General features: G+C 38.3%; 1 protein-coding gene across 1 annotated transcript in view; it reads left to right on the top strand.

Moving 5' to 3' along the window:
- FHOD3 (formin homology 2 domain containing 3) overlaps nt 1–16,096 on the top strand; it is a 341,206-nt gene that overhangs the window by 300,826 nt on the left and 24,284 nt on the right. Inside the window, exons 19-22 of the mRNA XM_010008354.1 lie at nt 342–461; nt 928–1,089; nt 11,967–12,157; nt 13,863–14,055. Coding sequence (XP_010006656.1) covers nt 342–461; nt 928–1,089; nt 11,967–12,157; nt 13,863–14,055 — 666 coding nt within the window. The remainder of the gene's footprint in view (nt 1–341; nt 462–927; nt 1,090–11,966; nt 12,158–13,862; nt 14,056–16,096) is intronic.

Below are 16,096 nucleotides of genomic sequence, written 5' to 3' on the forward strand. Positions count from 1 at the left end.
GGGGGGTGGTGGTGGTCATGCATCTATCTCAAAGGCAGCAGCCCCTTCTCTGCTTCTCTCTCTCCTGTTTGGAATCATAGAATAATCCCCAGGACAAGTAAGGCAATTGCGTACTTAAAGAAGCAACATTAGGAAAGTATTTTATGTATTTTTTTGCTGTCCTTGCATGTGATTTATTAGCTGAAACATGGAAGAAAGCCAGCACACATGGCCAGTTTGCACTCTGCAAGACGCCAGTTCAGGAACTTTTTTCAGTAATTAATCTAAGCCATAGAATTAAAAACTTAAAGCAGCTACAGCCAACTGCAGCCTTCACTTTCTTGTTTCTGTTTTCATGGCAGGAAGTTGCAGAACCACTTCTAGACCTGAAGGAAGGAATGGACCAACTGGAGCACAATAAAACTTTGGGGTTTATCCTCTCTACTCTACTAGCCATTGGGAACTTTCTGAATGGAACCAACGTAAGCCTGATGTCCCAGCATTTCCCTTTTGCCTTATTAAACAAAATAAAAAACCCCACAAAACTTTTATGACAGTTGCAACCAGTATTTATTTTTTACCAGAAAAATAACTCAGGATACACAGCCTCCTTTTTCTTTAATTGTGTGTCAGGGCGCTCTTTGTCTCTTTCAGAATAATCTGAAGGAAATGTGGAGCTAGGCACCCTTCTGATGTAACTCCCTTGAACTTAGTGTTGATGCTCCCAATTCCAATTGTGAGGCCTGTGCCATGGCTCATTTCGGTGTAGATGGAGTGATTTTAGGCCCTACTCTTCAGCAAGTTAAAAATAAATAAAGGCAATGAGTTTCTTCTCCTGTAGATTTGTACTTTTCTCTGCTTCTCCTGGGTAGTAATTTTTGTCTACTGATCTGCATGGGAAGGAATAAACAGGTTTTTTTTAAATCATCCCTTTTTTCCCCGTTACAGGCCAAAGCTTTTGAGTTGAGCTACCTCGAGAAGGTTCCAGAAGTCAAGGACACGGTGCATAAGCAGTCTCTCCTGCACCACGTCTGCACTATGGTGGTAGAAAAGTTCCCAGACAGCACTGATCTTTATTCAGAGATTGGGGCCATCACTAGGTCAGCCAAGGTATGTCTAGTAGGCACATATATATGTTTTTGAAAACCTTATTTAAAGTGAAATATTTAAGATTTTACTTTACTCTTTATTTCATTCCTCCCTGGCTACAGCACTTTTTATGAATATGGATTGGTAGTGTCATTCCCACTGAATTTCAAAAATGCCAGTGCTCTCCCTTGTGAGCTTTATCTCTGTCTGTCAGGTGGTTTCCTCATCATGTACTGTGACAGACATTGTAATGTTATAGACATTATTAATATATTTGACTATTAGGAACTATTTTTCAGGTTAAAACTGTATTTGACCTGTATCTTCAAATATTACTCTGTGGTTTGGGGTAATCTTTTTTAAGGCAAATGCCTGATTGTATTTTAAGGGCAATGGAGGGAATGAACTTTTTTTAGTAATAAAATTGTTTCCAGAATGAAAGTGTCATGAAATACTTTAACTCCTTTTCTGTCCTTCTCCTGACAATAATTTTGGTGATTAGGAGTTACGGAAGATAAATAGAAATGAGGGAAACTTGTGGCAGCATCTCTTCTCAAGAAGTGGTAATCCCTTGGCTGATGCATAGGTCTCAACTGGCATGCAGATTATGTATTGCTGCTGCTAGCAGGCATGATGGAAACCTGTAACCTCACTCTTGGAGTTCTCAGAGTGTGAGACCCTTAAAAACAGTACATTATTTGATTAATGGAGTAAACATGACAGAACATAATCAGGTGATAAAAAGCATGAAAATTCTGATTTGGAGTCATGTCTCATGTGAAAATGGAAATAATTACAGTAGATAATATGAGCATCCATCTAATCCAGTGTCTTTACTCAGACAGTGGCCAATACCAGCTGCTTGAGAGAAGAGCACAAGAAGCTTTAAAGGAGGAGTAAAATCTCTCCTAGAAAAATTATTTTCATAAGCCATAATACTCATTATGTACATCAAATGGAGGAATAAAATCTTTTCCAACAGCCACCTTGTTTTGATGCAAGGGGGCATGGGTAACAGGACCCTGTATAATAAAAAAAAAAAATTAAACTGCAAAAATAGAGTATTATTTTGACTCATAGCACAGTTCTTGTGACAACAAATTAATAATCTAATTTTGTCTGCTGTTGAATTTGCCAGTTTCAGGAATCACTGTCTGAATATATAACTAACAGTCAAAACTTTCTTTATCTTTCTATTTCATACAACAACCTAGGTTGGAAAGGACCTCTGAAGGTCATCTGATCTATCACCCTTTTCTGTGCACGACCAAATTAAAACAGGCTGCTTATCTAAGTCTCAAATAATCATTCTACATCTTTTGCTTTGAGACCATTTCCAAACCTTTTCTCCACCTTACCTTTTAGAATGGGTTAAATGACAGCAAACACAGTATTCCAGCCTCTCCTTATAAAATGTTATATGCTTACTATGTTCATTCTGCTTGTGCTATGTTTTGTTTGATGCCCTGAGGTTTTCTTAGTGTTTTTTGACTGCTGCTATCCTTTTGACACCATTTGTCTTCAGGCAGTTCAGAAGGATATCCAGGCAGTCTCCTGAGCTGATCGGGCAATTCAGAACTAAGTCTGATGCTCAGAGGATCCCAACACTGCCTGCAGTGTGTGCTGCATTACAACCTGCAGTAATGAGCATCATCTGCTGTAGTAGATTTATTGCTTATCTCCCAAACCCCTAATAATCCTAAATCAGGACTAATTTGAAGAATTTCTTGCCACCTGTAAATGTGCCATCTCAGCGTGCTTCCTTGTTTCCAGATAATTTTGAAATAAAAAGTACAAACCATGAGATACCTGCTGTTAACCCCATTGTTAGATGAGAATCAGTATGCATTCCTTCTATTCTTTTGCTGTCTTAACCTCATGCTTTGTAGGTGGCTTCCCATGAGGCTCTTGTAAAGATTTTGAGAGTAATTTTCTTTACTTGCTTTTATCTGTCCAGCATTTTGTAAACATATTCCGAACCTAGTGATTGTTTTGGTGTATTTAATTTCTTGTTATTCATACTTGCAGCCACATTAGTGGGTGTAGCAAAAAGCCTTGCAGCTCCTGAAGCAACCTAGCTGCTTTTGTAATTATAGGTAAAACTTTGCTATCCTCTGATTCTTTAAGTTATTAAGTGCAGTGGAAGCATACTCATTTTAGCCAGTGGCTCAATTTCTTTATTTTAATTGCTGTAAGAATTTTTGTCTTCTGCTTGTTTACTGCTTTATAAGCATATCATCCTCCTCCAGCATGTTTGTTTTTACTCATAAATATTCAAACCTTGCTATAAAAGCAGGTACCAGGATAGGTGTCTCCCCAACATCCTCTGCAATGAAGCTGGATAAAAAGAAGTCATCTTGCTTCCCTTCCCTAACTTTTGTCTTCCTCAGTTTTTTTAATCCCCAATGATCCAGGACCTCCTACATAATGTTCATTTTTTTTATCTACCATAAAGGAATTTGTGGCTTTTGTTCTCCATCCTTAGATATTTGCTCTTTGGATTCCATCTCTGTTCTCCTAATTTTCCTCTTGTACAACCATTTTATTGCCTTCACTGAGGTTAGTGTCTCGTGCTTGGAAGGGATTAATGTTTATTTATTTATTTTTGCTTTGAGTGACTCTTCATCTCTTAACATTTAGGCTTATTGTTTTATCCTTTCCCACTTCTTCTCTTTGTTAAGAAGTCATTTCACTTTTTTTCTTAGATTAGAACCAACTTAATCACTAAAGATAAAATAACCATAAAAGAGAAGAGCCCCTTTTTTCCTTAAATACACACCTCTATGTACGGTGTACTCACTAGTCAATCTTCTATTTTTCAGTCTTAGAAAGTGGAAGAAGCTTAACCTAAGGCTGTCACTTACAAAAATATTTTAAGTCTTAAGAGCATGCAAAATTGAACTCAGTCTTTCAGCCTGTGGTTTGCTGATCTAGTGGCCCTGCCCAAAGCGGATGAAATTCTGAAAAGGCCAGACAAAATCACATTAAGAGAAATTATAGCCTTAACCTTCCCCGTGACGCCCAAGGTCTCCCTCCTTGGGATGTTCCTGCATGTGTTACACCACTGATGGATTACTGTAACAAGCTGTATTCCCACTTGATTTTAGCTGCCACAAATCAAAGAGTTAGGATGTGGAAGCCATCCAAGCTGCCCTCTTCAAGGGAATGTTCACAGACAAGGCGAAATCTTGGTTTAGGAAAGCTGACAGGAAGGGAGAACTAATATTTCACTGTGGATTAGGCTGTATTTTGAGCTCCATTTTGTCTACAAACATCTTTCAGAAACCACGAAGGCTAAACAATTTCCATCCTGCAGATAAACAGAGATGCCCCTTCCCCTGAGATGCACATCATATGAGAATTTCCTGAGCCTTAGTTCATGAAAAAAAACAACAATAAAGAAAACAGGCTGCCTCACCAGAAAGGAGTTGGAAAGACCAGAAAAAAATGGTACAGTTATTGCAAAACTTGTGGCTTTTTCTTGAAGGACTGAAGTCATAAATGGCCAAAAAAAAAGCAGACACAAGTGGAAATATGGCCAGAAAGTAGAATTCTAGATAAATTAAAGTATTCATCATTGTATAAAAATGTATAAGATCATGTAGAGCCATTGATTGTTTAGTATCACATTATTAAAAGTGCTTGCTTTTTTTTTCCTTTTTAACATATTTTGTTGTTTTTGCACTGGAGTTGTACCAGACTGAGGTACGTGATACTGAAGCAGACCCCCACATTTCTGCAGTTAAACTGTTAACTTGTTTCCCAGAAGTTTCTGTACCACTAGGGCAAGGAGAACTTTCATCAGTACTAGGTAGCCTCTCCGCTAGTGAATAAAAAATGCATTCTAGTTAAAAATGCTCATGTTCTTTCTCATTCCCATAAATATTTTTCCCCATGCATCTGAAAGCTGGCCAGCTCCTTAGAGTAAACTAGTAATTGTCCTTTTCTTCCCCTAATTTCAATTTACTTGTGAAGTTCCAGGCTTCTGGCTGGTGTTTAACCCCTGCAGCAAGAAACTTGGATTACTTGCAGCTACCAGGAAATGGAGAAGCAGGCAGTTTTAATAAGTAAGCAATAGGAAACGTTAACAACACAAGAAAGGGTTAGGAGAGAACTTAAGACAAGACTAAGACTTACAGAGGGGAGTGGGAAGCCTGTGGCTTTCCTCTGAGGGACTCATCAGGGAGGTATGGGGACATAAGGAGAAAAGAAGGGGATGTTTTTTTCAAATGCACCCTTGTGGCTGAGTCCAGCCTGTGCAGCTTATTTGCAAGGCAACTTGCACCTGGGGCAACCTCAGCTTGCCTTGAGATCTTGGCCAAAAATCCTGCAGATTTAGCTTGAAACTGTGGGAGCAGGGCACCTTCTCCATCAGGACCTGCCCTGCTCTTGTGTGGATGCATCTCAGGAAATGCCGACACAGCATTCCCAGCATTGGACACTTTTAGGCATTATCTTGACAGGGTGCTGGGCCATCTTGTCTAGATTGTGCTCTTGCCAAGGGAGGTTGGACCAGGGTGATCTGGCAAATTTTTCACCGTGAGGATAGTCAAGCATTGGAACAGTCTCCTAAGGGAAGTGGTAGATTCTCCCACGTTGGACAGTTTTAAGTCTCACCTTGACAGGGTGCTGAGCCATCTCATATAAACTATAGTATTACCTAGAAAGGTTGGACCAGGTGATCCTTGAGGTCCCTTCCAACCTGGCATTCTATGATTCTATGATTCTGTGATCTTTAGAGGTCCCTTCCAACCTATGGTTCTATGATTCTGTGAAACAGAATTGCCATTCTGGTACACTGTGACTTCTGCTTGATATGCTGGAAAGCAGAGAGAGAAGAAAAGAAAAAAAATATAGGGAAGATCATGCTACCTCCCGCACTGTTTCAGTGGGAATTCTCTTGTCTGACTTGACAAGAAGTATTTGTATGCAGTTATCTTTCAAGTATGCTTTCTCAATGTTATTTCAAACAAAAATAAATGCCAAAAGTCAGATTACTTTCTGTGGCAAAAAGAGCTTGGGGCATGTGAGGTTTCTTATTGTATCATTCCTCATGGTGCTGGCTGCAAGAACTGCAGCAGCTGCCCCAGTTCCTGGCAGGGGCTGCTGGGAGCAAAGGTGACAACAGAGGAGGGTAAGGCAGGGGCTTCAGATCTCAGGGCAGGCTGGGGTGAGGGGGAAGGAGCTTCAATGGCAGATGAGACTTCGACGTTTTGTCTGAAAGAGAGCGAGTGAAGTTTAGCACATGCACCTGGCAGCAGTGCTGTGTTTCACTCGTGAAGTGGCTGCAAGTGGTGTCACAGGTGATATAACAGAGACTGAAGTGACCTACATCACCACGTACGAGTATTGCTTCTCTTCATCCCAGATATTGGGACTGTCATACAGGACTTGCAAAAAGTTCCTGTATTAATTTGTCTGTTGTTGATTGTTTGAAGAACTGAAATGCAGTGAAGGTGCATATATAATTGAATAGATTCATCTGGTCTTACCTCAATAAGCATCTCTGTCCTTTAATTTTTAATTAGTGGATTGATTCCGGTGTTTTAATTTCCAAAATTGTTTTAGCAGGATGCCACCTCTTACCCTACAATTAGAAATGTCTTCCTTAATACTGTGCTTTTGAGAGCTGGCATCTACTTCACTTAAAGCATGTGACTAACAGTGTTCAAGCTAGGCTAACACCTTGGGGTAACTCTTGTGACATTCAGTGAAGCAAGCCAGTGTGGAAGCTGGAGGAGACAGATTTTTGAACATGTGCCACAGAAGGTCACTGCACTTAGATGACAGTGTGTTTGCAAGGAGCAATTCTCAGAACTTCCTTTGGCACTGAACCAGCTCAGGAAAAGAGGAAGATTTTGTGTTGCTTGCCAGAATGCATCCCTGTAATAATGTGAGAACGAAGGGTCTGACCCTAAATTATAAACAGCTTAGAGTGGGCTGTGGGCTGCTAGAGAAACTAGCTTGAACTTTGAAGAAAGATTTTTGTCTGTGATCACGTGTATCTTTCTATGATGTGCGATAAAAGAGTTGTCATTTTATTGTGAATTTAAGGCAAGTGTGAAAGCATCAGTCTTCTATTCAATGCACCTTGTGGGTAGGATAAAAATGCAGAGAACCAGATCTTAGAAAATGTCTGGATTTGATATGTTCACCACTAAAAGAAACAAGCTGTAGCCATAAGCAATGAATATATTAGCAAGCAAAAGAAAGCTTAAAAATGGATACTGAGGCTAAACAGCAAGTTATTCACCAGCCTTCAGTACAAAACTACCAATAATTTAAAGTGATCTTGAAAATAAGTGCTCTGTAAGCAGAAAGATCAGCTTCACCAGTCTCCCTTAATTTATTTGGTTGGAGATTTACTTCAATCCACTTGTGGCATTTTTGACCTGAACAAGGGCTGAATGTAAATATAGAAAGGAGGAAATGTGAGTGTAATCAGGTGCAGCATCTTTGATTTTAGGACAGTTTTGTATTCTCAGTAATGGTAGAGGTTAGTGCAGAGACTAGAGGAGATGTAGCTAGAAAAGGAAACAGTGTGTAAAGCACATTCCAGCTGAGGGAATGCTGAAGAAAAATGACCTGTTATCTCAGAGCAGCTACAATTGTTTGCTTTACATGGCAGTGCATACCTGGAATTGTATATGCTGCTCTAGAGAATATACAGCAGAAACCCCTGTAGGTTTGAGCTAACCCATTTAATTCCTAATGTTACCTCAAAGCAGCTCTTCCTCTCCCTCAACAAATTCCTGTATTGCCAGGAGATATTTGTGGCCACAGAGAGAAATAACATCCCAACCCAAAGATCAGAAAGGCTTCCTGATACATGTCCTATCTGAATTACTGGGGTACGGTCTAGCATTTCATGGAGTAGAAAGTTTTCAGCTTATATACACAGCAGGTGATATTAGATATATGGCATGGAGTTGAACTTTGGAAAAACAAGCCTTTTAAAGGACCAGTGTGCATGGAATCTGTATGGGCAGGGACATAAATGCTAAGCCACTTGATGCTGGTCATGGTTTTTGAGTCAGGTGAAAACCAGCGAGAACAGAAATCATTTGGGAAGTAGGTGTATCACGGGATATTGAAGTTTCAGCCTAAGGAAATGAGAAACCTGGTAGAATTCTTTTTTCTGTTGCTGTTTGTGGCAGAGTTATCTGTTACTATGGCAGCAAGCAATAAATAATGATATAAAGGGATTAAAATGAATGTTGGCATTGCTGGTATGTGGTTGGAGGGTTTTATTCTTGGTGTCATTTGTGCAAAATAAAGTGGTGCATTAAATTGAAAAATAGATTTATTTTTTTTTTGTTAAAGTTGCCCAATAGTGACTTGTGGCAGTGGTTTCCTGAATGATGCTGACCCTGCAGAGCTCGTGTCATGTAAACTAGTCTTTAAATCCTATTTGTATAGACTGTCTCTGGCTCCTCCACTCTGATGCAACAGTGTCTGCAAAGACACTTCTCAGAAGACTTGAACAGTGGACCTAGCAAGAGATTCCACAGATAAGTAACAAATAGTTCTGAATATTTTTCAGCTAGTGTGGTTGTGAATGGAGAGGAACCTGGCAGAAGAAAGGAGGAAAATATCAGATATATCCCAGGAGCATTTAGGAAGTTGCTTTTTCTAAATTGGTATGCAAATAAATTTACGCAAGTGTCTGACAGAAAAGTAACTTTTATTTTGCCCAACAGCCTAAGAACACACATTCTTTTGCCTCAGGAAAAAAAAAAAAAAAAAAATTATTTTTAGAATTGCAGCAGGAGTAACTCCTGGTTTATTATACAGATGTGCATAAAATGAAGAGGCTTAACAAGCCACAGTCATTGAATTGCTGCTGCTTAGAATATGATAAAACTCCTTCATGTCCATGATACATTTGGCTTCACAGTGAAAAGAGGATCTGAGGATGTCAAGTTCCTCAGGATCCTGCTTTTCAGTGGGATCTGGTGCTCATAATTAAGAGAATAAGAAGCAATTTTTCTTGGTTAATATTCGAGCAAATTACAAGGCTTAGAAAATGTGAGCATTTGCAGAATTAAAGCATATTAAACCAACAGGATTTTGATGTATTTTATCAGCTAATAATACATACTGCTATTTCAAATAACCACAGAAAGCCAGTCTTTGTGAGGATTGATAGATACACTTAAGGTCTATAAATTAAGGAGTGAGGAGATACAGTGAGGTTTACTGTACTTGTTATATTACACTGTATGCCATTAGAGATGATGACTTTAGTGCCACTGCTCTTAAGAGAAAAAGGGATAGGGCTAAGCTTGTTTTCTGTGGTTTCAAATGTGATGCAGGTAGTACTCTAAAGCTGCAAACTATCAAATGTTTTTATAGATTGAGCAGGAGTGTCCAAATATTTTTAACTTCCAAATTTTCCTTTTGAGCTGACCCAGCCTGAACGTTTAAAATCTCACTTCTCCAAGGTTTAGTAGGAAAACTCTTGCCAGCAGGCTGATAAATGTGTTTGTGTTTGGTTGCTTGGTTTTTTTCACAAGGATCTCAAGACTTAGCTTTGTTACCTGGTGCTCCATTGGGATGCAGTTTCTACACCTTGGATGGAAGAAAGGGATGATACCCCCTCTCCAGAATTTAGTCATTTGTTTGTGAAGAGAAAGGATTACACTTACAGGAAAACATCCATGTGTGAAATATTAAAAGTCAAAATATTTTAGAGACAACCATGTACCCCACCTGGTATTTAATGAAGTGCTATTTCATCAGTGCAAATTTTGCAAGGAGACAGAGAATCCATTGCTTTTCAATCTGCTCTAGGTCTTACCATGCAAGGAGTTAAGTGAAGCTTCTTCATACACAATATACAGTATATCACATTCTTGCAGACACAGGACAGTTTGCATGTGGGGAATGCACAGGCACATTAACCTATATTGGATCTCCTGCTTTACTCCTTCCAGAAGTTTACAATTTTTGCTTGAGCAGAGCCACCTGTGCTCCACTGAGGTTTATTCCAGGGGAGCTCAGATGGTATTCTCCCTCCTACAGACTCCTTAGAGTCTTCCCCAGACTCTGAATTATTTGATTGTGCTCAGAGATTCCTGTGCATCCCTTAACCAGACTTTCCATCCCTGGTCCCTGCAGAAATGGTCCACTCCTGTGAATGTACTGGCTGTTGGAAGGTTTCATATGTCAGGGAACTTGCCACATATTTTCCCTGCAGATAGGTGGTTCACCAGAGATATCCCTTGAACCTCTACAGACTTGAACTGCAGAGCATTTTAATAGATTAAAATTAATTCTGTTTTCAATGAAAGCTGTCATAAACTGTCACAAAGTTAAATTTATCTGCTGCAGGGGCTGAGAGACTTCCCCAACCAGGTTGGATAATTCGTACTAGTAAGACCTAGAAATACTTCCTCTTGGCTTTTTTTTTTCTTAATAGGAATGCTAGTATTTTTCCCCATGTGTGTTTTAGATATACCATCTATGGAGAGCAGCAATGTGTTTGTCATCAACAGTGAAAATACTGACCTAGAAAGAACTTTTTTTAAAAAAAACACAACACATAGGCATTGATGTGGATATAAAGAAAACAAAAAACCACAGCTGCTCCGCCTGCAGGGCTTTTCTGAATAGCAGGATCAAAGGATGTTTTTATTTCCTCGTGAAGAGGAAGAATTCATCACTATATAAATCACAGCAAAAACAAATCAAATCAATACCAGGAGCTTTTTAATAATACTGCATTTCTTATGGCTATCCTGAGTGTAGGTCTCAGCAGTGGGTGTTGCACACAGCTAAAAACAGTGAACTAAAAACCTACCTCTGACGCTGGTTTTCATTTAGCATTAAGGAATTAACTGGAGTACCAGACTGTAACATCCCAAACACTGACGTGTTTGGAATCTGAGGGATAAATCTGTATTTTATAGCTTGAGTTCATCTGAACTGTGAAGTGGTATTATAATTTTTTCCTTTCTTTAGAATTCAAGAACATGTTGGGTAGTTTCACTTTTTTCATCTGTTGCCTTCATATATTTGTGTGCTGTGGCTGGGTCATTAAGGCACTTAGTCCAGTTGTTAGCAAAGCATCCTGGATGTCTTCTGTAGACCATTACAATCTGAACACCTTTTTTGGTTGATGAGTAGAGAGAAGCTCTCTCTTGCCTTCTGTGGAATGTGTTGGCTTCTGTCTTGATGAATGTTGCTGTAGGATGCAGTCATTTATTTTAGCTGTGTTGAGGGACTTTCAAAGCCATTATATGATCTTGTTACAAGCCAGCAAATTCGTACTGTATATCAAGGGGTGAAATTTAGTGCTGAGATCACTAAATAACACTTACTTTGAATAGAGCTTTAAAAAATTCTGGCCTGACTTTTGTGATTTAAGGAAGACCATCTATTAGCAAGTCAGTGCATGGCTGCAAGGTAGGTCCAAGTGCTTCCTAAATTGGAGATGTGTTGGCTGGATACAACAGTGAGCAGTAAGCAGGGTATAAAAAACTATGAGTAGTAGAGAAAAGGATTAAGAAAAAGAGAAAGATTTTTTATTACCTTAGAAATAAGTGAGCCATGCAGTTGCTTGGTGCAGCCATTAAGTTATTAGCAAGGGAAAAAACACATCACAATGTTTTATTGTCCCTTCTTCAGGCCTTCAAGACCAAAACCAAATATATATCGATATGGGTATATTTCTTTGTTTTCAGTTTTCCTTACTAACACTTCTTGTCTAGACAAAATCTAACAGAAAGCTATTTCTTAATTATGTAGTAGTACTTAATAATGTGAATTAATGTTGTGCTGCTACCAGCTTGACCTTTTTTTATGCATACATTCTATTGTTCAGATATCCAAAGATAATACCACAGTGTTTTCAATCAAAGTGTTATATTTTATTTTCATTTTGGTTTTTTTTAAAGGTTGACTTTGAACAACTCCAGGAAAACTTGTGTCAGATGGAAAGACGGTGCAAAGCATCATGGGATCACCTTAAGGCTATAGCAAAGCATGAAATGAAACCAAGTCTAAAGCAAAAAATGTCTGAGTTCCTCAAAGACTGTGCAGAAAGAATAATAATCCTGAAGATTGTTCATAGAAGGATAATTAACAGGTACAGAATTAGACTGGTGACAGCAATATCTTGATGATTAATAACTCGCTAAATTTATGAATTATTACATCATAAATATGTTTTTAATAACTATTTAATTCACATTCCAGCAAGTAATGTTACCAGGAGGTATGTAGCACATACTTGGTTAGCAATGCCATATAAGAAAGATTCCCCACTCCACAGTTTCTGTATTTTTGAAGAAAACAAGCAGTGATACAAGCAGTCATTTATTCACAACACAATTTTAACTCCCAGCCTCCAAAAGCTAGCAGCTTTATGGTTAAGTTGCTTTCTTTTCTGTCCTTTCCTGTATGCTTTTGAGGGGGATTGGCTTGTTTTATAAACAGGAACAGGCTGTAACAACACACTGAAGCTGTAACAATTGATTTGTCAGGTGCAGAAGTTGAAGTGAGTCTGATACAATAAGTTCTTCTTATAAGCAGCACTACTTCTTTTTGCAAGATCTACAACTATATATTTTATGCCTAAACAGCAGAAAACGGAATAAAGATTGCTTTCCTTAGGACTTGCTGTTGAATTTAGTTTCATCCAATGGAGTTAAAAGGAACTGTAGTGCTCTGAAATACACATATTCACTATAATCCCACAATACACTTTTTTCTTTTTCTCAGAATCTCAACTGTAGCTGTATGAGTTTAAGCCATTTGAGTAATTTTTCTGCACTTATGCTGTTTATTAGTGAAATCTTGAGAGATTTTCCAACTTCTGAAGTATTTTCCAATTGCTTTGGATCTGGATTCCAAATGATCCCAAATTTGTGGATATACACTTCAGCAGTTGATTCAGCTCTTCTTTTGTTTTCATGATAACTTGTTTTCATGCCATAATTAAGCAGAAATCCCAACTGCAGCAGTAGAGCAGTGGATTCACCAGTTTCCTGTTGGGTTTTCCATATGCATTGGACAAATAAGGAAAAATATTAACTTTTTCTATTATGCCCTGCAACTACTACTATGTGCTTCTCCAAAAATGTATCCATGAGCTTGCATCTTTCTGAGATTGGGAAGATTTTTTTATCATCAGGGATGTAGATGCCGTTAAAAGGAATTGCCACACATTTTTAAACATTAAGTCTGCTGTTGTATATCATGCAATCTGAAAGCAACAGTAAAAGTTGCAAATAGTGTGAAAGCTCGGGATGCCACAGAAGCAGTAAACCTGTGAATTGAGATTATCCCCAACTCAAGTACTTGGTAGATAATATAATTTTATGGTCAGTTTTGTGAACCAGAAATTCTTTCCTTCTTGTGTTTGCTAGCCTGTAAATCTGCATTCTTCTTGTCTAGACTTTCCCCAACATCCTAACAGCCTCTTTGAAGTTGCTTAATACAAATAAATATAATTGAAACTTAATAAATATTTTTTCTATAACTGAAATGAAATTGGTCATTCACATGCCAAATTAGTCATATAAAGCAGATAGAGTTCCACAAACATCTAATCTCCTTCATCGGCCTGGGAAAGTGGACTGGGATGAAGTTATCATAGACGAGACTTTCATGGTTTTAATTATAAAACATGCCAGTGTTATGCAAAGCATCTATGAAAAGTCTGCAGTGCAAAAGAAATGATGAGAGCTAATAAAGTAATAAATGGATTCACTGAAATGTGGGGGGTTCTCCCCAGAAGCCATCAATAAAGATTTTTTTCCCTTTGCATTTATGAACTCATTGTTTTCCAGGTTTCACTCATTTTTGTTATTTATGGGCCATCCTCCCTATGCAATACGTGAAGTCAACATCAATAAGTTCTGCAAAACTATTAGCGAATTTGCTCTGGAATACCGCACCACCAGGGAACGAGTTTTGCAGCAAAAACAGAAACGAGCTAACCACAGGGAAAGAAACAAGACCAGAGGGAAAATGATAACAGATGTAAGTGGCAACATGTATTTCCCACAGCATGGATTTTTAAAACTTTCTTTTCTTGAGTCTTATATGTGAAGTAATGTCACTCTTTAAGTAATGAACTCTGTTCTCCTAGAAGACAAAACTTGCAAGTCCTTGATTGTGTATGTTTTTTGCTTCATGCCAATTTACAGAATGAGAACAAACTGAAATTAAGCATCCAAAAAGAGTGTGTTGCACAGTGTCCAAAATATCTAGAAGACATCAGGAGCTGTGTGTACATGATCAACAAGAATATAAAAAAGGAAAAATACCTAGAACCGAGTCTCCTAACTGAGGACGACATGTTTTAAATGATGAACCATCATAGCAGTTTAAGTGGTTACCAGCAAATTTAAATTGTTTTTTCCTCCATCTTTAAATAGTCTAATACAGTCTTTAATCTTAGTATTTTATCATAGAATCATAAGGTGGTTAAGGTTGGAAGGGACCTTAAAGATCACCAGGTTCCAACCCCCCTTGCTATGAGCAGGGACACCTCACACTAGACCAGGCTGCACAAAGCCTCATCCAGCCCGACCTTAAACACCTCCAGAGAGGGGGCTTCCACAACCTCCCCAGGTAACCTATTCCTGTGCCTTACTACCCTCATGGTGAAGAATTTCTTCCTGATGTCCAACTTAAATCTCCCCTCTTTCAGTTTAAAATCATTACCCCAAATCTGTTTATCTGTTGTTATATATGCATACACACATGCATCCACAGGGACAGCAATTCTCTTATTAACTTTAAAGCACAGAGTGGGAACAGATTCCTTTGGGGTTCTGAAAGCATGGACAAATTTACGTCCACAGTAGATGTTACCCTGCAAACTTTTTGACTGTATCATTGCATACTGATACAAGGAATCAAAAATAAGATTAACTTTCTCAGCACAGTAGGCTTTAAAATCCCCTTGATTTTTTAATATTTTTTTTTAAGTTGATATAGTTTGACTCAATCCAAATAAAGTTTTAAGAAGTGCCAGTACTTTAATAGAAGTTTCCAGCTGTCTCAAAATCCAAATCTGGTGTCTCGATTAGATGGAAGTGGTTTGTTGTATATGAAGCTACCCCTGCCTTTGGCATGGAAGGCTCTAAGCTGATTACAGTTTTATGGCTCAGGCAACATGGGTAAAAAATATACATATATATATATATGTGTATTGACACTGATATAAATTGAGATTGTATTTAAGTAATTGACTTAGGATCATTTTGTAGATCTTTCCTGGCAATATCCTCTCTAAATTTGGAAATTTGCCCCATCTAGAGAAAACAGATTTCAAAAGATTTTCCTTTTGGTCTAGCCTCAGGTTAAGTAAGAGCCTCTGATTTTATGCAAAGGATTATAGTATAGTTCTGCACATTTTTGGAACTACTTTTGGGGAACTGCGATCCCTTTCTTCAATTGCTTCTCAGTTTTCCTGACATATTCTAGAGGAGCTAAAAGATAGCATTAATCAAAGAGATAGGTACATTAAAATTTTAATGTCCTCACATAGCTTCAATGCTTTCTACTGCTTTAAACAACACTGAGACATGAAGGAGTTACTCTTTTCCTGCAGTATGACTTAGTGTTTCTGTATTATCTGCCCAGAAGAACTGGCTGTGGCAGGACAGAAAGCTTCTCTGTGTCCTGTTCCTGCAGGAAATGCAAGGTGAAAAGGAAATCTCATCACTGGCAGCTGGTCCTTAACTGTACTTAGTTCCTTAGTACTGGAAAAAGATGTCTTCTTCAGTGAGAACCCTCAAGAGTGTTGTGATTTGACAAGAATTAAATGCCATCTGACCACTAGTGTTCCACCTAAAAATATCTTGCAGATCCCCAGAATGGGAGCATTTTTTGCCTGTCATTAATTTACAATTACATAATGGTCCTGTTACCTTAAAAACAAAGCAAAACAAAACAAAACAAAGCCTGCTGGAGTAAAAAAAACCTACCAAACAACATTCTTTAAAATTTCCCTTATAGAGATGTTCTTTAAAGGACTTATTAATGTGGCCATGTGGTTATTTCAGGACTTAGT

Source organism: Chaetura pelagica, unplaced genomic scaffold, assembly GCF_000747805.2.
Source record: "Chaetura pelagica isolate M959 unplaced genomic scaffold, ChaPel_1.0 scaffold71, whole genome shotgun sequence".
NCBI classification, from domain to species: Eukaryota; Metazoa; Chordata; class Aves; order Apodiformes; family Apodidae; genus Chaetura; species Chaetura pelagica.